The following is a 22757-nucleotide window of genomic DNA, read 5'->3' on the forward strand; positions in this document are numbered from 1 at the left end:
TACAGTCCAGGCAGTCACTTAGGGGGTGGATGCCAGTGGTATATTTCATCACTATTTTTTTACTTTAAAAAAGTCTCTTTTCTTGCCTCCGAATAATGGCCTGAGATTTCCTGCCAACTCTTGGCAACAACATTTGTTGACTGCCCATGCTCTTCCCAGCCAACGGACAGAATCATGCTAGTTACTCATTAGTGACAGAGTCTAACCTAGTGAGAGAGTTACTGTCACAGGTCCTGTTGTTCTGTGAAGACATCCAAACATGTACGTGAGACTAGGTTCAGTTGCTAAACCTAGTCTACGGGGAAGAGCACCAGCACCAACCAAGCTGTGCAGTCAGTAAGGGGCCAGTGGTTTATGTGAAGGCTGAGAGGACATACTTTTGGTCATAGTTTTAATACCGTGGAACACATTACCTTCATCTCTGATGGATGTGCCAGGGGGACCTGGTGGGCCGGGGTCTCCTGGCTCACCCCGGGGTCCTTGCTCCCCAGAAGTCCCTGGGAATCCCTGATCGCCTTTGCCACCTGAAACCGAGATGGGCCACACAGTAAGAACAGGACTTGTGGTCTAGGACTTGCATCAGATGTTCACCTATTTCATTAAATACATATTTACCAATACTCTGCACATTTCCTGAAGCATAGTGGGGGTCCAAATGTTTACTATATGGTGGTCCCTGTTTTCAAGGACCTCATTCCCAAACAAATGGGGCTGATACAAGATTCCTATAAATATCATAAAACAATAGAGGGGCACATAATGCCAAAAAGACACAGAGAGGTTTCGAAGGAGGGGAAGATTGTTTGGGGGCAAAAATCTGATATCGAGGGACCATTAAGGATAAAAATAATAGCAGTAGATAACATTTTGAGCTATTGCAGTGTGCACTAGGCTGAGCATTAAATACTTTTCATACATTTGATTCCCATAGAACCATGTGGTATAGATAGTCTCATCGTCCCAGTTTTACAGGGAGGTGAAACATTGTGCCCAAGGGCACTCAGGTTTCCTGGAGAAGGTACCCTGACAGTTGAGCTTCAGACACTGGTGGAGTTTGATGAAGATGAGAGGCAGGGGAGGGCGACGGCAGAGGATGGTGGAAGGAAGGGCTCTCAGAGGGGAGGGACATCAGCCTAACTGAAAGCACAGAGCTGGGAGCGCTCGGCAGGGCTGGACTGGAGTGTCAGGGTACAGGTGAACAAGGGTAATGGAAAATCAGGTTGGATAAGCAACTGAGTCTAATGTGAGAATAAAGAAGGAATCTTCCCATGTACCAGGCATGGCATCAGGGGCCAAGGAGCTATGTGTGGAGGGCTGATTCTCTTTGAGCCCCCTCTTCCTCTGAACCCCAGCTCCTACCTGGATTGGCTTTTTATAACGATTTGTTGGGTGAATAACACATGAATGCTCTTATAAGCCTTACTTCTAAATAAACAAACAAACACCAAGTGGTATTGCTATGTTCTTTGGCATGTCGGATGAAGACATGCAAAACTAGTTATTAAACTGACAGATGATTCACACCTAAGCAGGACACTGAGTCTTTGACCCCTGGGCATATATGATAGGGAGAGCCAGATGATCTACTAGTATAGGAAGAATGCATTAAAGCATCTTTATTTAAAAAAAACTTTACTCTTTAAAATCCCTTCTGATGTGTATGTTTTAGCATGTACATTATTTAGTTATTCAGATAAATATTCACTGAGTACATACTAGGTGCCTGGAACTGTTCTAGAAATTGGGGATGCAACAATGAACCACACAGGCTACAATCTCTGCCTTTATGGAACTTCCTGTGACATGGATAAAGTATCCATAAATAAATACATGTATAATTATTCAGGGGAGTGCTCAAAACACTTTTTAAAAACATCTTTTTAGAAGGATGCACATTCAAAAAGATTCAGAGACCATTGCTCTTATAGCGTTTGAAAATATTTCAATATACTCTCACCCACCGGAAGCTGAACTAAAATAAAGATGAGCATTAGCCGCAGCATGTGCAACATCCTTCATTTACGCGCTGGGGTCAACTGTGACAGTGAAGCATTTTCCTGGGGAGTTATTTATGTGAAAACATCTAGGGATTTAGTTCCTTGAAGTTTAAAGGGCTATGACTGTTTACAGAGTGTGCTTATGATCAATTCCAGGCTTTAGACTGTCTAGCAGAGGGGTGTCAGCATCTTGGTACAGATGGAGCATGATGAGCGAAGGTGGTGTGGCCTCCTGCCATAGAGGCCTGATGTGTAGGACTGGATACCTTCAGTGATATTGCAAATGGCAAAACCAGAACCTGCACAAAGTATACAGAATTAGAAGAATTTCCCCACAGAGGGGTCTCACCTGGAAAGTGGGGAGAACTCTCTCAGGAAGAGGCAAAATGAGTCTCCTGTGATACCACATTGAAGCCATAAGGGAAGGTGCACGTGAGACTGAAATTCTACAAAGGTTATGTTCTAACCATCTTTTGTTTGCTTTGTTTTCTTTTACTTAGATAAATCTTTCTTGCCAGTTTATGACTCTGTTTCTATAACAGAAAAGAATGTACATGTAATGTAAACATGCAGGAGAAATCGCACACAAACCTTTAGCTAGAGAAGGATGAGGGGAATAGGCAGGTGGGCCTGGGCGGCCTTGGTCACCCACTTCTCCCTGGAGGAAAAAAAGAGGGAAATAGAGAAATGCGAGACTGGCCCTTTGGAGTTCTGGACACTGCATATTTCCAAAGAATAAAGCTGCATGTGGACCATGAGCTTAGTTTACTATTCTGAGTAACTAAACCATAGATTCTGCCTGGGGCACCACTCCACTATGCTGTGGCAATAAGTCCAGGCATCCCAGACACACCAAGAGACAACAAAGTGGGTAGGTGCCACTATCACTCTGAAATTCTTGTCAAACACTGGACTCAGTCAAGAGGCTGCTTTCTGCAGGGTAGACTGTTCTATTGTTGATAACGGTATCTGAGCTACCCCACAGGGGTGATACACCTATACCCTGAAACAATGCCATCTGGATTGTAAGCTCTAATATTTCAAGTGTTGCCTCCTGGGTCCCATAGGCCTAATCACGAGTTTCCCTGTCCTCACAAGACTTGCCACCTACCCAACAGGAGAATCTCCCTCCCTGGCTGGTCCCCTCATCAGCTGGAGCAGCTGCAGCCTACCTGATCCTCAGCCTCCTGGATCTCACTTCCCTGCCAGCCCATGCAATTATTTAAATGAGTCAGTCACATTGTCCTTTGGGAACCAGAGGGTGCCCCACCCTCCTCTTACCACAAAGCCTCTCCCATAGTTCTGTCTGCTCTGGGTGCAGCTTCCAAGTGCATGCAACCTCTGTATGGCCCTGCGTGATGTGCAGCATCCTGAGGCTGGGCTATATGTGACTAATAAATGAGTGTCCATCTCATCTCTTCAGTGCTGGGTATTATATGTTTGGTTACCTATTCTTATACTGCACAGAGGATACCTCCCTTGTCCCCTATGGTGAATAGGAGGTGATCAGGACACAATCCAAAGAAAAGAACTGAAAACCATCCAAATGAAAACTGATCCCACCTTGGGTCCTCGGGGTCCATCGGGGCCTTGATAACCATCTGGTCCTCTGCTTCCCTGCAAGAAAGATGTGTGATGCTTATTTTAATCTCTAACATATAATTTATTAGGCATACTATTATTATGCCTAATAAAATTAACAGCAATTCATTAAAATCACCAACTTCCCAGTCTCTGTTCAATTTTTCATGATTTTGGTCTCAAAAATGTCTTTTTAAAGTTGCTTTGTTTGAATCAGCAACCAAAGTCCAAACACGACATTTGGCTGTTATATTCCTTCATTTTCTTTTTAATTCATGATAGTTTCCTTTTACTTTCTACTTTTCCAGTAACTCTTTTTTGTTGTTGCTGTTGAGGAAATTGGGTCATCGGTACTGCAAATATTCTACTACCTACTCTATTTTCTCTAAAATAGTTGTTGGATCTAGAGGCTTCATTAGGCTTAGGTTCACCTTTTGAGCATTAATAGTTCATGCAGGGTGCTGTGTCCTTCCTATGCATCCCTTCTGGAGGCACAGATGCCAAGTTCGAGTAGTTTTATGACTGATCGGTGGGGTTGTGTTGACAACCTGATGCATCTTTTAAAATCTTCCTCCAAGATGAGTTTTGAAAATTTTCAGTTAGTACCAAACGGGAGCATTAAAGCCTCTCAATTTAGAATTTTTTTCTCTTTATTAAAAAAAGTTTTAATGTTACCTGTTGCTTTCTAATTCCCTCAAATATGTATCAAAAGAGCCATGTCATATCTGGATAGATATGTAAACCTTTTTTAAAAATCCAAAAATTTATTCCATTTTGCTTAAAGAACATGCATAGGAAAGCCCCCAAAATAATTCAGAATGCCAGGTACCAATGGTATAAAAAATGGATATTATCAGATTATTTTACAGAATATTTTAAAATCTAGGAGCATGTATGCTGAAAGTCATGTTGTTTAAAATGAACTAAGATTGGCTTAATTTCGTAATTTTCATGGTGGGCCTATAATTTAGACTGACTTTCTTCCACACTAGGTGGAGCTGAAGATTCAAAAGTGAAGGCAAATTTCTCTGATATTAAAAATGATCTACTTAGAGGCCTTCCCATAAGATAGGAATCATTAAAGAGCTTGCCAATGGCTAGGGGGTTGGTAATGAGGCATTTGTCTGAGCTGTGTTACAATCCAGTTCAAACGATGTGCTAGACTGTCAAATCTATATGCCATCTGGGCCACCCAAGCACTGCTCAGCGGTGCTGTGACATCATCAACAAGCAATAACAAGCATCCCCAGAACTAATTAAAGTTCTATCAATCTCAGGAGGAATGAGGGAGGGGTAGCTGATTCTCTGCTCCTATAGAGAAAGCAAAATCTTTCCTAGAATCTTTTCTTTTTTGGCTTATCCTATTTTGTTTATGTTTATGTTGGTGTTAACAGTTGCTCCTTGGAGCTGCCTCTAGTTACTGGTTCCATTTTACATCCTTAAACCAAAGCCTATAAGTATAACTGAGAAGTTGGAGAGTAATGGCAACTTGGCAAGCGAGATAACACATGGTAGACGCATGGTCGTCTGTGGCACAGTGTGGCACTAACATGTAGAACAACTCAGCCATGCACAATTCTAAGCCTGATCCAGATTCACAACACATTACTCACATAATGTTTTCTTCTTTAGATCAGCCATGTGTGTACATCTTGAGCATCTTCTATTCGTATAGTTGAGGAAAACATTTCACTGCAGCAACTGAGATACTCCACTTAATTGGAAGTATCTGCATTTTCTCCAGTTGTTGCAAGTGCAGAAAGCAAACTGGAAGACATGAGCCTTCAATCTCAACATCTGAGACACCGCAGTTAGAGGCCCCAGGCGGTCAGCGACTGGCGAACACCTTGTTCTTCATTAACTACGGAGTTCTAGGAGGGCAGTGTGCTGCATTTTAAAAATGCTGTAACTCCTTAGTGTTGGGTTTAGAAAAACAAATCATAATTATGATTTCACTAGCACATCACAGGCAATCAAAGTATTAACGGTGGTACTTTAATTACATAGGGTAGGTGGAAATGAATTACTGTTAAATGCTAGAATTCATCCTTTTGGCCTTTGGCTGAGTGTTGCATGGATAACTATTGCTCCAGGTACGCTACCTTTGGGTGTACTACTATCGGTTACTAATGTTACGAAAAGATGGGAGTAATCAGGGCAAATCCTGGTTTCATCCCTGGCCTGAGTTTAGCATAAAAGGAGAGAAATGGGAAAAATGAGATCACTTAAGGTAGCAGAAAGACATCAAGATGGGTGCTCACTGTGAGTGGTCAAAACCAGAACATGGGGTTAAGATGCCTGTGCCTAGAGCCGGTGTAAGTCAGAAACCAAATCTGGGAGGCCAAGTCCCATCTGTAGTGCCAGAACAAATATGGTAGAACTCCCTGAAGTGGGACCGACGAAACCTGGCACTCGCTAGCAGCATCCTTATGGTTCTCCAGATGTCATGCTACCATCCTGCCATGGAGCCATGAGCATGATTCAGTAGAGACATGATTTGGAGGCTGAATCAATTTTTTAAAAAAGCCTCTTTTTTAAAAGCCTACTAGGACTGAATTATGAAAATACTAGCCCATGGGCACTAAGGTGTGTGTACCATAATGTTGAATGTGTGATTGTTGAAAATAGCAAGCAGCTAGAAACCACCGTGGGGGGCTAGTTAAGCAAATATGGTACATCCATTGACTGCAATTCTGTACAGCTTGTAAGTATGTGCTAATGTGGAACAATTTCCAAAGCACATTAGATGAAAAAGCAAGTGGCAGAACAATGCAAATATATTTACTTTCTGTTATTAAGTTATATGCATATAAAAATGCATTTCTTTTGTATACTAGTGCTTATCGGAAAAAATACCCACGGAATTATTTACACTGGCTGCCTCCAGGTTCTGTGATGGGAAGGATGTGTGCTATGTATACTATGATTGAATTAGTAAAGATAATGAATAGTGAAAATAATAAATCATTAATTTATACAATCTATTTTTATGTGTACTCTCTCATATGACCTATCGTTCAGACAATTCTAAGCCTGATCCAGATTTACAACACATTACTCACATAATGTTTTCTTCTTTAGAAATTGCCAAAAATCTCTCTACAGAACACATGGTAAAAATAACTAATTGGGTCATCATTAAAGATAAACAAAGTGTCAAAGTGAGTCAGATCAATACATAAAAAATCTAAGTGATCCCTTCCTTGGTCACCACGCTGACTACTCTTCTAAGAGTAACATGAAATGACTCAGAGGAGAGGTGTGAGACTGGAAGGTACAAAAGTCGTAGCTGGTAGGGACTGGTTGATGTGATGTCTGGAGGGAGAGAACCAAAGGAAAGAATCAAAGAGCTAGTTTGCAAAATGAGTAAAAGCTAAATAATCTGACTCAAGCATCTCGAATGATTTGGGGTGAAGGATTACTTTATGCCATGGTAAATGCAGTGAAAGTTTTAAATGTTTTTTTCTGGGGCAATATTTTTCTGAGATTCTATAGTCTTCATATTTGACCTTTGTGAGATGTTTCAGGCCTGGAGCAGATTGCATTTTATGCATCACACTTACTTTTTGTCCTGGTAAACCTTTTTCACCATCGAAGCCAGGGGCACCCTGGGTTGAACAGAAAATAGAAACAATAACAGCTTAGAATACCTGGCAATGTTTTCCAGAGGGCATTACTATGGCACCTGGCATAGACTAAAACAAAATACTTGACATGAAAATATCAAAACCATTCGAAACTCTTTATTTTCTAAAGGAGATGGATCATTTTAGCGACACTTTCATATAATGCATCATATCTACCACTTAAAGAAATTTGGAGAAATCCATGAAGATAGTATAAGAATGGTACAGATATAAAAAGGGCTGCACTCTAATAAAAGTTGCTGTTCTTATTTTCAGAGATTGTAACAAATGACTTTTTAGTGATAATGGCTACCAGACAGTTATTATAAGGCCACTTTCTCTTCTTCCTGGCCCATTTCCCAGCTTGCTGTGCCTAGGTTTGGCCATGTGACTGAGTTCTGGCTGATGGGGCGGGGCGGGGGGTGGGTAAGTGGCAGGTGTCATTTCGGGCAACCTTGTGAAGAAGGAGGTCTGTCCTAGGGCATGGGAGCCACAGGTGGCTGAATCTCCTTCAGAGGAGACGCTCTCTTGCCCCATACCCCTGGGAACATTTTCGATGGACTCTACATTTTTGTTACCAAAGATTAATCTAGCCTAACTAATACAAGCAGAAATGTGTTTGTGTTCTGTTCCTATCCTTCACCAAATGGAGGTACACAGTTTTAAAAACCCCAGTTACTGGGAGATAAATGATGCGTCAATCAGTGCAGGTACATCTCATTTGCTGTAGTCAATGGACCACTCTGGTTCGAAATGTAGGGTGGGGGAGGCTGTGTGTGTAGAGGTGAAGGGGGTGCGAGGGACATTTCTCTGTACTTTCGGTTCAGCTTTGCTGTGAACCCCAAACTACTCTAAAAATAAAGTCTATTGAAAAAACAGAACAAAACAAACCACAGACATAGAACACATGGTTTACCCGCGGTCCTGAAAAGCCCATGATTCCTTCTTCTCCCTTCAAGGAAATGCCCTAGGAGAAAACACAGAGACCTGAGGGAGTGGCTACCACTTTACTCTTTACTTGCTCAGGGATTCCATTTCTGAGCACCCCGTGGCCACCCTGCCTCTGTGGTTCTCTATTCCAGCCCAGTAGAATGGCAGATTAGTAGAGATCTGTTGAGTCTGCCCGGATCATCACGTATCTAGGATACCACTCTCATGCCCTCTAGTAAGTGTGATGTAGGAAGACTGGGAGCACTGGGGCAGTCATGACAGAGATTGAAAAGAGGGCAGAGTGATTGTATGGCTAGACCCCTAAAACAGAAGCCAGTCCATCAAACCTGCCCCCCTCCCCATATTTTCTCTTTTAAAGAGTTTGGGTTCATTTTATGGACTTCAGAAAATGTTGATTAGCTGGTGTTTATTATGCAAAAAGGAAGACATTCTGAATCTATTTTCTGAAGGAAAGCATAAAAATAAATGATAATGCTTTCTTGCTGTAGACAAATGGGCTGGAAACCAAGAGTCGGTGGGTTGTTACAACTCCTGCACACTACTATTGCAATAGGAACACGTCAAATTTGGGAACCGTTAGGGAGAAGAAATATCTTTATTGCATGACTTACTATTCGTCCTGGTTCCCCCTCACTTCCTTTGTCACCCTGTGAAGAAAATGAAAAATAAGAAATGCTCTTTAATTTGAAATAGTAATATTTAAAAATTCATCAGGGTTTATGATATGAGGTGAAATATATTTAATAAAACTTCAAACAAGCATTATAAATGAATTGTAACAAACAAATCTAAACTTTGCAGCTCCATATTCAAGGAAAAATGTGCTATTTGTTTTGGGTTTTCATAATATAAATTAAATCATGTTATTTTTGCTGTGATTGCAAGGCTGTCTCTATCTATGTGCTTTCCTTTATCATCTCACAACTGCAGGCATGTAATAACGTCCTGTGGCGGTAGACTGTGCCCAGAGAAAAGCCCCAAATGATAATATTCACGTAAATAAAATATTATTAGGAGGGTTCTTTGAAGAAAAGACACATTTGGAATGTGTTAAAACTCCAAGCAAAAATGGCTTTGGAAAGAAATGTTAACACTGTCTGACCTATTTTTTCCACTTCTCTTGGCCTAAAATGATGAAAGAAATGTAGTGACCGGCGGGGTCCTTGATCTCCATTACTGCTAGGACAGCGCCCAGATCCCTGTGGCCCCAAACTGTCCCCAGCAGGCTGGCTGGGCCCCAGCCCTGGAACCATTGCTTCTTGGTTGTAGAAAATGAAGGAAAAGTGTTTCGGAAGCTTGAGAATCTCAGCGTGGGTAGAACCTGCTCTGGCTGGGCTCCATCTTCAGCTCCTGGACAGAGGCCCTACCTGGCTGATGATCAGGTCACCACTAGGAGCCAGAGGCCCGCCCAGAAACCACCTTGACACACTCAGTGGGGATCCTGCTCTTGCCTGGTTGTCCAAGATGTACCACTTTCTCAGTTATACACAACCATTTGCTTCTGACTCACTTTCCTCTGGCATTCTGTCTTACACCAGCCACCTCCTAGGCCACTTTCATCAATGGTCAGGTCACTCAACTTGACCTATAGCTGCCTAGGTTAATGCCCGCCCCCCCGCCAGGGCAGCGGTCATGCCTGCCTCTCCCATGAACGACTAAGCACCCAGACTCCATCTTAACAAATACTTGAGTATTGGGAATTATATTCTATGTTTGAGGTTTTTATTTTGATTCCTGTTGATTGTGCCTGACTTTACCAGACATTTCACCTGTGGCCTCCTGTAATCCACTCCGCAGCTCTATAAGGAACACGAAGGCTCAGGAGGGTTTAGTGGCCATCTGAACGAGTAAGTGGTACAGCAGGATGCTGAGTTTTATTTCAGACTCCAAGAGTACATTTTTAATCAAATGAAATGTTAAGAGACATCATAAGGGCCAGAAAATGAATTTCGATCCCCCCAAACCCCCCACGATGATGCTTTATGTCAGCAAAGAGTAAAAGTAGGGTAGGTTTATGTTGCAGACTATAACATTTTGTTGTGTAGTTCCATATACTGGGTTTGAATTATGCTCTGACTATAATCTATGTCTACACAGGAGACTCATGTACTTAAGGATACATTGGAGATTTTTTTATGGATCCTTATGTTGTTTCAAATTTGTCACAATTGTTTAAGATGTGGACTATTGTAGTTATTTGATGGAATGAATAGTTGTGTTTTCATGCACAAGTTGATAGTGAGGCCTTTTCTACTTTGAATGTGATTGTTTGAATAAGATAAAGAAAGTTACCTTTTTTCCTTCTTTTTTTAAAGTTCAATTGGGAACTGTCAATTTTGGTGAAGCTCCTTTACCTTATATTGATCTGGGTGGAATGTTTCATTCCTGGGCCCGATGATGGCATGATTGCCGTCTGATGGAATCCCATCGGGTCCGGGCAGTCCCATGTCACCCTGTGAATAGTTTAGCAAAGCAGTAGTCTTTACTCGGGAAGACATTACCAAACTTGAGTAAAAGCACAATCCCACCACAAACTACTTTTTTTCTCCTTGCATATTACTTATCACATCTACATTAATTTTGTAGTGTTATATTTATAATATAAAACAAAACTCAATTTAAAATGCAATAACCATAATGTAAAATTATTTGTATCCTGTTTGCATTAATAATAGTTAGAATGTCTGCATAAAAACTATTTAGGTTATTCACAATTTGGGGGCTACACGTATCTCCTTATGATGAATTACTATCAAGGAGATTATTAGGTCTGAAGGCTAAATGTCTTTATGGTTCTTGACATGTATAACTCTATTGCTTTTCAAGATTGGTACCGAGATATAAGAAATGCCTAAGAAATGAAAGACTCCAGTTTCACCATTACTTCACCAGTTAAGGGTGTTTTTATATTCTAAAAAGCAGTATCTTTTTTTTTTTAAATTCATTAAAAAAATTTTTCAATTACAGTTAACATTCGATATTATATTAGCTTCAGGTGTACAGCATAGTGGTTAGACATTTATATAGTTTACAGAGTGAGACCCTCAATAAATCTAGTATATTAACTATATTCTCTATGCTGTACTTTATATCGCATGACTATTTTGTAACTTCCAATTTGTACTTCTTAATCTCTTCACCTTTTCACACAGCCTCCCAACCCCCCTCCCATCTGGTAAACATTAGTTTGTTCTCTGTACTTACTTCTGTTTTGTTTGTTCATTTATTTTGTTTCAGATTCCACATATAAGTGAAATTATATGGTATTTGTCTTTCTCTGTCTGACTTATTTCACTTAGCGTATTACCCTCTAAGTCCATCTATGTCACAAATGGTAAGATTTCACTTTTTTTTCACCTTCTGTCCATGTTTTAATTGGATTTTTTTTTTTCTGGTGTAAAGTTGTATGAGTTATATCCTCTTGTTGGACTGATCCCTCTATCATCATGAAATGTCCCTCTTTGTCTCATTATAGCTTTTGTTTTAAAGTCTATTTTGTCTGATGTAAGTATTGCTACCTCAGCTTTTTCATTTCCATTTGCATAAAATATCTTTTTTAACCCTTTACTTTCAGTCTGTGTGTGTATCTTTTGATCTGAAGTGGGTTTCTTATAGATGGCCTGTGTATGGGCCTTGTTTTCTTATATATTCAGCCATCTTATGTCTTTTGATAGGAGCATTTAATCCATTTACATTTAAAGTGATTATTGATGGGTATGTAATTATTGCCATATTATTATTCATATTTATGATTTTTTCCCCTTCTTCTTCTTAAAGAAATCCTTTTAACATTTCTTGTAATACTCTTTTGGTGGTGGAGAACTCCTTTAGCTTTTTCTTGTCTGGGATAAAAAGTAGCATCTTTAATAAATATAATATCTCAAAGTTGTTTTAATTTGCATTTTTATCATTAGCAAGAAACACTTTCTTTAATGTGGTGCACAGATGGTGAAACATATAGATCTGCAACATTATTGGGCAACTATCCTAACATATATACTGGCTTGACCTCCCAGGTACTAACTGACATAAAGAAAATTATTGTCTTTTCTTTTGCTATTTCCATGTATAAACTATATAATACTATTTTGAGTCCAGATATCATATAATATAAACCGGAACAAATTGAGATGATGTATTAGCTGCAGAAAGTGGTATTCTAGAGTACTCTGAGCGTCTACTAATATACCTAAAAAATACTTAAACTGTTCATGTCCCCTCTATCTACTGGGGCCTGAGGTTCTTCTTCTTCTTTTTTTAATTAACAATTTAAATAAACTTTTTGTAGATTACAGACATTAACTTCATTTCCATTCTATCTAATGTGACTATTCTCTCCTCTACGAATTATTTCTTCCCAGATTTTTCTTTTTTTTGTTATTTTATTATTTTGTTGTATTTTATTGTATAGGAATTCAAACTTTTATATATTTAGATCTTTCAATGTTTTTCATTTGTAATTCCTTCTATGGTATTAATGTGAAGGGCAAAGTCCTTTTCACACCTGAGTAGTGCAAGTTTAGTGTGCTATTCAATCAAAAAGTAAAATGTAAGAAAAAACAAAAATGCTCAAACAACAAAGCTAAAGAAACAAATCTATTTTTCAGTGGATATGTAGGTTTTGGGGTGAATGCCATGGAGTTGTATGTTGGTGAGGTTTTGCTCCTTGAGTGTGAATGCCACCTTGAGCTTTTCATACACATAATCTCAAATGATCTTCTCAAAGGCCACATGGTCTTTGAATCTTGGCACTGTGGGGAATTACAAAAGTCCACGTGGTCCTGCCTTTGAGCCCCAAAAGAGCTGGCCTTATCACCTCATCCCTGAGCTGGCTTCACGTTAGTCTGTGGCTCTGGGTTCAGTCTCCTTAATCACCTCTGGATTCTCCATGTTAGAAGACAGCTGAAGTTGTGTCTATGTCAGAGGTCTAGGGCTAACCTAGATGGTTGGTTTGTATTGTCTTATTGCTCCATAACTATCACTGGAGTAAGTTGGCACTTTACAATGATTATCTCCTAAACGAATGGTCTGTTTGCAGACCACTTCAAAAAAACAGCATAAAACATAGTCATTAAAATTATTTATTTCCTAATTACTAAACAGTGCATGCCTCCGTTTTAATCGATTATGTTTTCTTTACCTTTTCACCCTTTTCTCCATAAAAACCAAGTCCTCGGTTGCCCTGAAAAATCAATGAGTTTTTGTAAGTTTTTAAAAGTCAGTAATCACGCCATTTTTAAATACAAATATGCTCTTAAGAAATTTTTTTATTTTATACTCTAAGCAAAACCTCAAAAACAGTGGACTAACAGTAATTATTTTGTCACTCTAAGGAATATTTTACTGTTTGCCTTTTAAAATATATTCCTTTGTTCAAACAACTTGATGAACAGAAACTTGACTGTATTATTGATTCCATACTTGCTGTCAGCACTACCGCAGTTCAGGGCCTGTGCTAAATGCTTCACTCTCTCTTTAATCCTCTGTATCACATGATGAGTTTGGACATCATGGGTGGTGAAACCGACATATCCCTTGACCAAGGCCTCACAGCTAATAAGTGGCAGTCTTTGATTTGATCCCAGGTCTTTCTGACTCTTAATTGCTCATATATCGTCTCTGCAGGTTAGTGACCCCGAGTGTTTCCTTGGGTCATCTGGCCCCTTTAGATTTAGAAAGCAGCCAGTTTTTCTTCTTGGTTTCCTTTTTTGGAGATCATGATTCATTCCTTCTTCTGCCTCAGCTATTTCTCATTTTGATAAGATAATCCTAATTTAACATAAATATTTCCTACCCTTTAATGATTTTAGGGGATGGTGCTTTTTCAGATTTTATTCAACCTCTTAATCTTCCTTTTTGCCTAAGAGGCAAAGCTAGATCAGCGGCTTGGAAGGTATTTAATAGTTTCATGAGTGGGGTTGCCATGTATGGGAGAATCGACTTGATTCTGGTGTCTAAAACAGGCACATATGAAAAGCTATGCAGGTATACCTCGAAGATATTGTGGTTTTGGTTCCAGTCCACCACAATAAAGTAAATACTGCAATAAAGTGAGTCACATAAATCTTTTGGTTTCCCAGTGCATATAAGACTATACTAGAGTATAGTCTTTAAGTGTGCAATAGCATGATGTCTAAAATAACAATATACATACCTAATTAAAAATACTATATTGCTAAATAAGTGCTACCCATCATCTGAGTCTGTTGGAAAAATGATGCTGATAGACTTATTTGATGCAGGGTTGCCAGAAATCTTCATTTTGTAAAACACACAATATCTTTGAAGCACAATAAAATGAGGTATGCCTGTACTACAAATCCATGCATGTTATAGAAATAATACTCTTTCCTTTGACCTCAAAACAACTCTGCTTCTTTCCCAAGTTCTCTGTATTCCTATCTCGACAAAAGATCACGCGGGCCATATCTGATCTTTCTCTCTGAAGTAAACTGTCCGCTCCCTCCAATGCTCAGAGATTTTCTGAAAATAAAAGCAAAACCTTTAACTAATTTTTGCTATTTTCGCTTCTTCACCACCTGGCTGGGAGTTGAAATCAAAGCTCAGAAACACAGCCAGGCTAGATTAGAATGCGATTTGCTTGGGCCCCCGTGGTCTCTCTGCCTCATGAGCTGGTTGTCCAAGTCACCAGGAAGTGACCTGGTTGGGGATGAGGGCTGTTTGTGTTGCAGCCAAGTGAGGATCTGAGGCGACCTTAGAGCTCGGCCGCCCCATCCTACATCCGCTTCTCTTGGCTCTGGGCTGTTCCCACCCTGCTTGGGGCTGCCAGACAGTGGGGATCCCAGGGGTGGGGGCAGCAGCCTTAACAAGCTCCAGCCCCAACCGGAAGCCGTGTCAGAGGTGATGGGAGCTGGGGACCTGGGTGGTGGCAGCTGAGGTCCCCAGGAGGTCAGAGATGGGATTTTTGTGGAGGCAGGCATGGGAACGTGCAGGCTGGGAGATGTCCTTGGCCATGTGCAGGCCACAGAATGGTCCTTAAATGTTGGTAACAGAGCTCAGTATTTCTGTCTCATGTTGAATTTTGATCAAATACTTCCCTCATACTGAACCTTAGTTCTGTCTCCAAGTTCTAACAAGCCACCTACTTTGTTGTACTCTAAACGACTTAATAATCTTCCTCTGATAGAAACAGTAAAGCTTTGGGCTCTAGCCCGAGTTGAAAATCATTGGCTATATATATCCCTAGAGGCTGATATCTCACTCTTGTAGAACCTAGTTATATCCAGGTAAGAATGCTAATGGCTACTCTATGGAAACATAGCTATAGTTTGTCCATTCTTATAAATTAACACATACAGATATATGAGCTGTCCCTAAATCTATGCTTCTAATCATTCATCACTTAGATCTTCACACAATAGGAATGTTATGTGATTTGCAAACAACAAATCATTCAACACATCCACTTATTTAACGTGTCAGCTACTCCAGATGTACCACTGGATTTCTCTTTGGAACTTATAACATCAAGTCTTAAAAACCTACAAAATGATACTCATCCGTGAAATAAATGATATATAGTTGTCCACTGAGTATTTCTATGGCCCAGAAAGAGATATACAAATATATAAGTTTCTCCCTCTTCTCCCTTCCCTCCCCCCAACAACCAACTTACTGGCTGTCCTTTTGGTCCAGGGGGTCCAGGCGGTCCCTGCACAAATACAAAGAAATGTATAAATTGTTTTCTTTATCCCCAGACCCAGATAACATCTGCTAGAAAGCTCTGGGAAAGCCATTCACTGTATATTTAGAACACCATGTAGTATGTATAGAAGTTTCTGATACATTAGTCTCAGCAGGGAGGAACAGCTGGAGGGTACAGGACTGGGGTCAGGCCCAGTTCTCAGAATTTGCTGGCTGTACATGCACAGCTGTTTCGGGTTTGCTTCTCTGAGTTTAGACTTTTGAATTCACCCATGTCGTATTTGTGCTTGCTCTGCTCCCTTTGCAAGGCCCGAGGACCTGTCACTGCAGAGACCGTTTCTCCTGACTCCCTCTGGGGTTCCCCATGGGGCATTATCTAGCACTGTTTGCTGGTGGGTCAGCAAATGTTCACAGGCAGAATTAATCTACAGGCCAATACTGCAGGGTTGAGAGTCCATCTACAAATATCACTGTGTGTCTATCTGCAAAGCTTTCAACATCAACACTACACTTGCAATGAAGTTTTAAAAGTGCATAAAAAGAACAATTAGTGTTTAAATATAAGTGGACAGGTGGAGGATTGTGGGTGATTTTAATGGCCCATATGAAGAACTTGAAGTTGTCAGGTCAGCTAAGGGCCCGGCAGGGACAATTTTGTTTTATATTTCTATGAACTGTATATTTAAAGTATAAAACCCCCAAACCATGTGATATGTGTGCTGTGAGCCAGCAACCGTATGCAAGAGGAGAGCAAAGAACCTCTTATCATATAATTCCTGTATCATTTCATTTGGCCACATCTTTCATAGCAGAGGGCTATTCGCGAAAATAACTTTCACAGTTATTTTTCACAGTTATAGTACCAATGAAAGTTACTTTGTAGAAAAAAAATCAATTATTATGATCAACAGTCTGAAGGAAATTTGTGAGTGTTCCCACTGCCAACTATTAGTACAACTGAATCTTCCCAAACATACATCTCCATTGTTTCTCATCATCTGTCCAGAAACTGATACCACAGCCCCCCTTGGTAGTGTCCCTCAGTCTTCAGCAATGGTTTTCTGTGAGTAGGTCTCTCTCACCCGTAGCTAAAATTTGTCCTTTTGTAATTTGTCTATTTATCTCACACTAAAAAATGTGGAAAAGGAGAGTCAGAAACCTTCTCGAAGTAGCCAGTTTATCTCTTGGGTTCCTTGAGTAGTGGTGGAAGTGGCCTGAGGGCTGCACAGGCACCAGCGACTCTCCTTTCTCCTCCTGTCCCCTCCTTGCAACAAGCCCTCCTTCATCCAAGTATTTGGCACCTCACTCTATCATTTGATTTGCAGGGGGCATGAACCTGTAGACTGCCATTCAAGTGGAGCACTAGGGCCATCTTACTAATGGATGTCCAATATTTCATTTGCAATAATGGCCATGCCCAGACATGGTACATCTGCTATGACAGCCATGCCCCGGTGTGGTACACCTGCTATGATGGCCATGCTCCGGTGTGATGCACCTGCTATAATGGCCATGCCTAGGCAGAACCCATTTCCTTCTTATCCCTGTTGGACCTCAGCCTTCTTTGCTTGGGGATGACACGCTCTTTGTCAGTTGGTTAGGTATGGTGCAGAGAGAACTTGTATGTGACTGGAATAGCACCCAATCAACACCAATTTTAAATTTGATTGGCAGTGCTCTGGTGACCACAAATTTTGAGTTCTCATTCTTCTATCTTAATAGCAGCAAAATGTATGCAGGGGATGACCTGTTTTGTTTTGACATTTTCTGTAGTGACCACAAACATCATAGTTGTATTGTGAAGCTTTCGTCTGTATCAATAGTTGAAGAAGCTGCATCTCTAGAGGATGCCTTGGCAATGATCCAAGGGTGAGCACATGCACATGGTACTTACTGGTCTTCCTGGAATTCCAACTGGACCCATCGGTCCCATAGGCCCAGGGCGGCCGGGAGGCCCCTAAGGACAGGCACCAACAAAAGGCTATTAAGAGAGGTAGACTGGTATTCGAAGTCCTGAATTCTTAAAGTGTTGCTTGAAATATTTTCTAATAAAAATTAAACTTACCTGGAACCCGCCTATTCCAGGGTCTCCAGGTTCACCCTAATTGAGAAGAAATAATGTTAAGAGTTCTAGTTTTTAAGCATCTTTAGATTTAATTACATTTTATTGTAACACTGGAAACCATATATAAGTTATATCGGCCCTGACAGAACTTGGTAATGTTAATTACCTAATATCTGGGGTATTACAAATATGGTAAAGGGATGCACCCATAGTTACATATAAGATTGAAAACATTCTGAAAGGAAATAAAATGATTTTTAAATCATAATTTTGGATTATTCCATCATTCTATGCATCATTCCTTCACTCCATTCATTCTCACAACTCACAGTTCCCTTGGAAATTAATTTTACTAGTTAGGAATTTATACTGGATTGCTTAATCAGGTCTCGCGTCTCTAAGAAACTTACCCTGTATCTGTCGCGGTCCTCACTAGACAGAGCATAAGGTTCGCCTTTCTGCCCTTTGGGTCCTTGGGGCCCCTAAAGTAGCACATATATGGTAGAAGGAGAAAATGCAAAAAAGTCCATTGATGTTCAATGCATCTTTAGTAATTTGAATGACTAAACATTGACTTTTATGGGCAATGTCTCATTGCTCTTATAGCTTATTTTAGGTGGTTGTGAACACCAATCGCTATGTTCAACCACAAAAATGAGACTTACTTTCACATTTACCTACTGGTATCTTTCTTCAAAGTAAAAATGGAAATACTTTATATAATTTAAATTCCTCTCAAAAACCCAAATAAATGCTTAGTAAACTTATCCTTTAGTATACCAACAGGTTATTTTTCTTTGTAATATTATTTTGTGTTTTCTTTGGCATTAGTGTACTGAAAATATTAACACATGTATTTGGAAGCACCATTTGTGGGAGAGATACTGGGTCATTCTTTAAAACTGGAATTGTGTCAAATATACATGATATGTGTATACATATGTACGTGTATAAATGTCTTAATATCTACATATAAAATCAGTATTTTAAAATAATGAATATATTTATTGACAATAAAAGTTATTTTATTAGAATAGACTAGAAAATGATGTAGCTTGTTGAAAAGTTGAACCACATTAAAAAATAATGAGCCAATGAAGCGAGAATTGGAAGGTTAGCTTCAGGGGGAAACAAGGCGAGGGGTGTTTATGACTGTTCTTCCCCACCTTAAAAATGTTGTTTTAAATAAAAAGTTTTGCCAAATAAAATGTTAGTATAACTCTGAATCTGCAACATTTTGGTGTTAAGAGGGTAAAATATACTATTGAAAAATATTTCATGATTCTTTGTAAAGACCCTGAAAACTAAATGAGGCCCTGAAATAGATTAATATATGAAAGTTCTTCCATTAAAAAAAAAATAAACTTCTATATTATATATGCTGAAGAATATCATAGTTCTTCCACGTCACAAAGGATTTTAGAATCTAATAAAGATGGCGATTATAGAGAATTTTGTGACGCTTTAAGCGTTTTAATTTCAGTTTTACTATTATATTATTATTCACTGTTACGTGAATTGGAGCGTGGGAGAAAATGAAGTAACACTTGGGAGAATGTAGTAGTGAACAATATAAACCAAATCAATTATTTTCTATCTAACGTTGAAAGAATGAATGTGGAAAATGAAGTTATATGAATCCAGGAAAATCAAGCCTGTAAGAAAACATAAACAGGGAGGTGTGCTTTGCCCTGATACTGAGGAGACTAGAGCAATTTTTCCTCGGGGTATAAAAGGCAGCCTTAGCATATACCTGCTGCCCTACTGCTGAGTAGTCAGAAGGCAACGCACCCTCCCTCAAAGATAATTTCTTAAAAAGGTCCTCTGTAGGGTCTTCCAGGCCCCACGAATGACAGCCCAGGATATAGTGCCTTTCAGACATTTCTGCCAACAAGTGCTAGCCATCCAGGTTCTAGTGCTAACCGTGCGAACAGCATGTGCTGTACTGATGATACTCACGGGAGATCCGGGGAAGCCCCCAGGGCCAGAGGGTCCCTGCTGGCCTACGTCTCCCCTGGTCCCGTTGCAGCCATCATAGCCAGGTGGTCCTCTCGGTCCACCTTGCCCAGGATGTCCCTGGGAAAAAGAAAAGTAAGTGAGTCATCTGGCCCGCAGGTGTTTTTTCATATAACTGTTTGATAAAATGGTTTTAAATCTCCTCATAAGAGATGTCCCTGGCATGAATCCAAGGGAAAAGATAGCTCAAAATGAATGAATGAATGAATGAAAGATTCATTAGACAAAGGCACATGGGTATAGCTCTAAGCAGGAGAAAGGCTTTCAAGATGAAGTTCTGTTTCTTGCAGGTTTTGGTGAGAAGTAAACCTTCACCTTGTTTCACTGGGTGACTGGGAGGACTGTTTTGCCAGGAACAGGTAAGAGTAGATTTAAAAATTCTAAAAAAAAAATTATAGAAACAACTATCTCTCTGTCAGGGACGACAAGGACGCCTTTATCTGTTGTGCCCAACTGACTTTTGATGGCGCATGGGACAGACCCACATCCTAAACAAGAGATTCACACCTGCGGTGGGAATTCATCAGTGGCTTAGCCATAGGTAAAAGAACTGATTTCCTCATTTTACTTTCTTTGGGAACACTCCTTTTAAGATTTTAAACATGAACTGAAAGCAAGTCAGGTGTTCTGAGATGTCTGGTGAGAGAGGGAAGACAACATGATCAAACGTTTTTTGAATAACTAGAGAGGGTCAGGTGAAGTCTATGGGCATCTCAAGTGCTTTCATTTGGTTCTGGGAGACATCTGAGGGCTGGGTTAACAACCTACAATTTATGTACTACGAGACCATAGACTCTTTTGCTATTTCTTTATACAATGGATGTTTAGGCATATGCTTTCTTATTATATAATTCCTTTAAAATTTCTGATTTTCTAGATGATAGATAACATACATCCCAGAGTGATTTTTCAGGCCATTAGGTTATCTTTTAGATTTACTTTGAGAAATTTGGAAAATTTCAAGATAAATGAACAAGTCCTACATAGAGGGCCTATACCCTAAATGATATTAAGAAATACAATGAGAAAAGTAAAATTTTCTTTTGTTTGCACATCTCTTTGCTTGTGATGTTCAAAGCCATTTCTTTAACTGGTGCCATCAGATAAGAGATCTAATAGACTTTGTATTCTATTTTAGTCAACCCTCCAGGGGATCAGAGGAATCCTGATTGTGCCTGGAAATCATGGAGCACAAGCTCTCCCCAGCTGTCTGATGGAGTTCAAAGTAAAGGCCTTTTTTGGGGGGTCTCTGAAAGGTGATCCTTCAAATTCAGCCTGAAAAAACAAGCTCTGTAGGTGTTCAGCTCAGGATCTGTAGTATTCTGGGATGTTTTCTCTTAAAATGTACCTTATTCTTCTCCTGAATTATTTGTTTGCTATTGGTTTTTCTGACTTGCTTAGAATTGATACGAGTCATTTGAAATTGCATATCAATCTAATCTACGTTTGAAATTGTGCTTCAAAGAAAAAGTTTGATTATATTGAGCTCAATGTCCATCTCTTATTGTTCAACTGATTAAAAACATTTCTATATGATAAAAACTTAAGATTTTACTGCACATCACTTTTTATATATAACTTCTAAATGGCTAAAATTACCCAGATCCTTCAAATCCTACATTCATTACTTGCTTAGCTATGACAGGTGACTTTTAGTTCTGTAGTTAAAGAGATTACTTTTAGCAGCACCAAGATTCTGTAGAAAATGATCAGTTACCTGCTCACTATGATCACTCCCCCCATATGATGATTACTTCCTTCTTAACTTGTGAAATATTTGCTTCTAATATTAAATGTGTATGAAATGAAAAAATGAATTAAAATAAGACAGATTAGTTACAATGTTTTTCCATAATGTCCCTCCATTTAAACTCGAATTTCAACTCCAGAAGACAAAAACTAATGAACAGTCTAAGGAGTTCAAGAAAGTTTAAAAATGAATGATTTAGTTTGAGGCAGTTGGTAGAAAAATACTTTGTTTAAACTTTGAAATCTGCAGCTTTTTCAACTTTGCCAATTTCTCAAAATTCTGACTCATGTGAATGTTGTTTCCTTATTTGTTCATATCTGTGTGTTTTGTAACTGGTGTTTCTGTCTGAGCACCGTATCTCAGTGACAGGATCACCAGCCACGCAGGTCTTATGTCTTGGTAATTGTGGCTTCCTTTCCTTAGCTCTGATTGCTTCTTTTTCTATTGCAAAAGTCTTCTTGAATGTGGAGCTAAAGATCTGAAGAAAAAGCATAAATTCTCTATGATGACTCTTTATTCACCCTCTTCCTCTGGTGTCCTGCAGGGGAGCAGTCCTACTGTGCAGCCTGGGGGATGAAGGTTCTGTGTGTGTGTGTGTATGTGTGCGTGTGTGTGTGCGTGCGTGCACGCATGTGCATGTGTACATGTATACACACGTATGCATGTGTACACATGCACAAGTGTGCATATGCATGCATGCGTGCAAGTGTATATGCGTGCATTATGCAAGCACGGTGATAGAGAACATGGGTATGTAGGGCAAGGGTGCAGACATCTTTGTCAATGTGTGAGGATTGTGAAGCAGATGTCCTTAAACTTTAGCAGTGGACAGCGGGGCGGGTCTGAATGTGCGATAAACATATTTATCCCCGAGGCTGGGATCTGCAGGAAGCTGGCCCTGGGAAATCTGCTCACGGATCCCTGTGTAGAAGGCTGTGAGTCAAGTTGCTTTGTTTATTTTTTCTATGCCACAAGAAGTAAAGTAAACTAGGTTAGAAAAACACATTTTATTGCATTTTGAGATTTTTCTCATGGACAAACCATGCCTTTTCTTCTGGTTTATGTGTGGTTACTACAAAGAATTTGAGAAGCTGCACAAATGTTCA

General features: G+C 39.7%; 1 protein-coding gene across 1 annotated transcript in view; it reads right to left on the minus strand.

Moving 5' to 3' along the window:
* COL4A2 (collagen type IV alpha 2 chain) overlaps positions 1-22757 on the minus strand; it is a 178889-nt gene that overhangs the window by 52379 nt on the left and 103753 nt on the right. The window contains exons 7-19 of the mRNA XM_025044980.1: positions 19845-19961; positions 18296-18367; positions 17886-17921; positions 17715-17777; positions 15792-15827; positions 13296-13337; positions 10510-10608; positions 8767-8802; positions 8121-8171; positions 7142-7186; positions 3561-3614; positions 2589-2655; positions 414-524 (exon numbers count right to left, since the gene is read on the minus strand). Coding sequence (XP_024900748.1) covers positions 414-524; positions 2589-2655; positions 3561-3614; positions 7142-7186; positions 8121-8171; positions 8767-8802; positions 10510-10608; positions 13296-13337; positions 15792-15827; positions 17715-17777; positions 17886-17921; positions 18296-18367; positions 19845-19961 — 829 coding nt within the window. The remainder of the gene's footprint in view (positions 1-413; positions 525-2588; positions 2656-3560; positions 3615-7141; positions 7187-8120; positions 8172-8766; positions 8803-10509; positions 10609-13295; positions 13338-15791; positions 15828-17714; positions 17778-17885; positions 17922-18295; positions 18368-19844; positions 19962-22757) is intronic.

The sequence above is a fragment of the Pteropus alecto genome, unplaced genomic scaffold, assembly GCF_000325575.1.
Source record: "Pteropus alecto unplaced genomic scaffold, ASM32557v1 scaffold13, whole genome shotgun sequence".
NCBI lineage: Eukaryota > Metazoa > Chordata > Mammalia > Chiroptera > Pteropodidae > Pteropus > Pteropus alecto.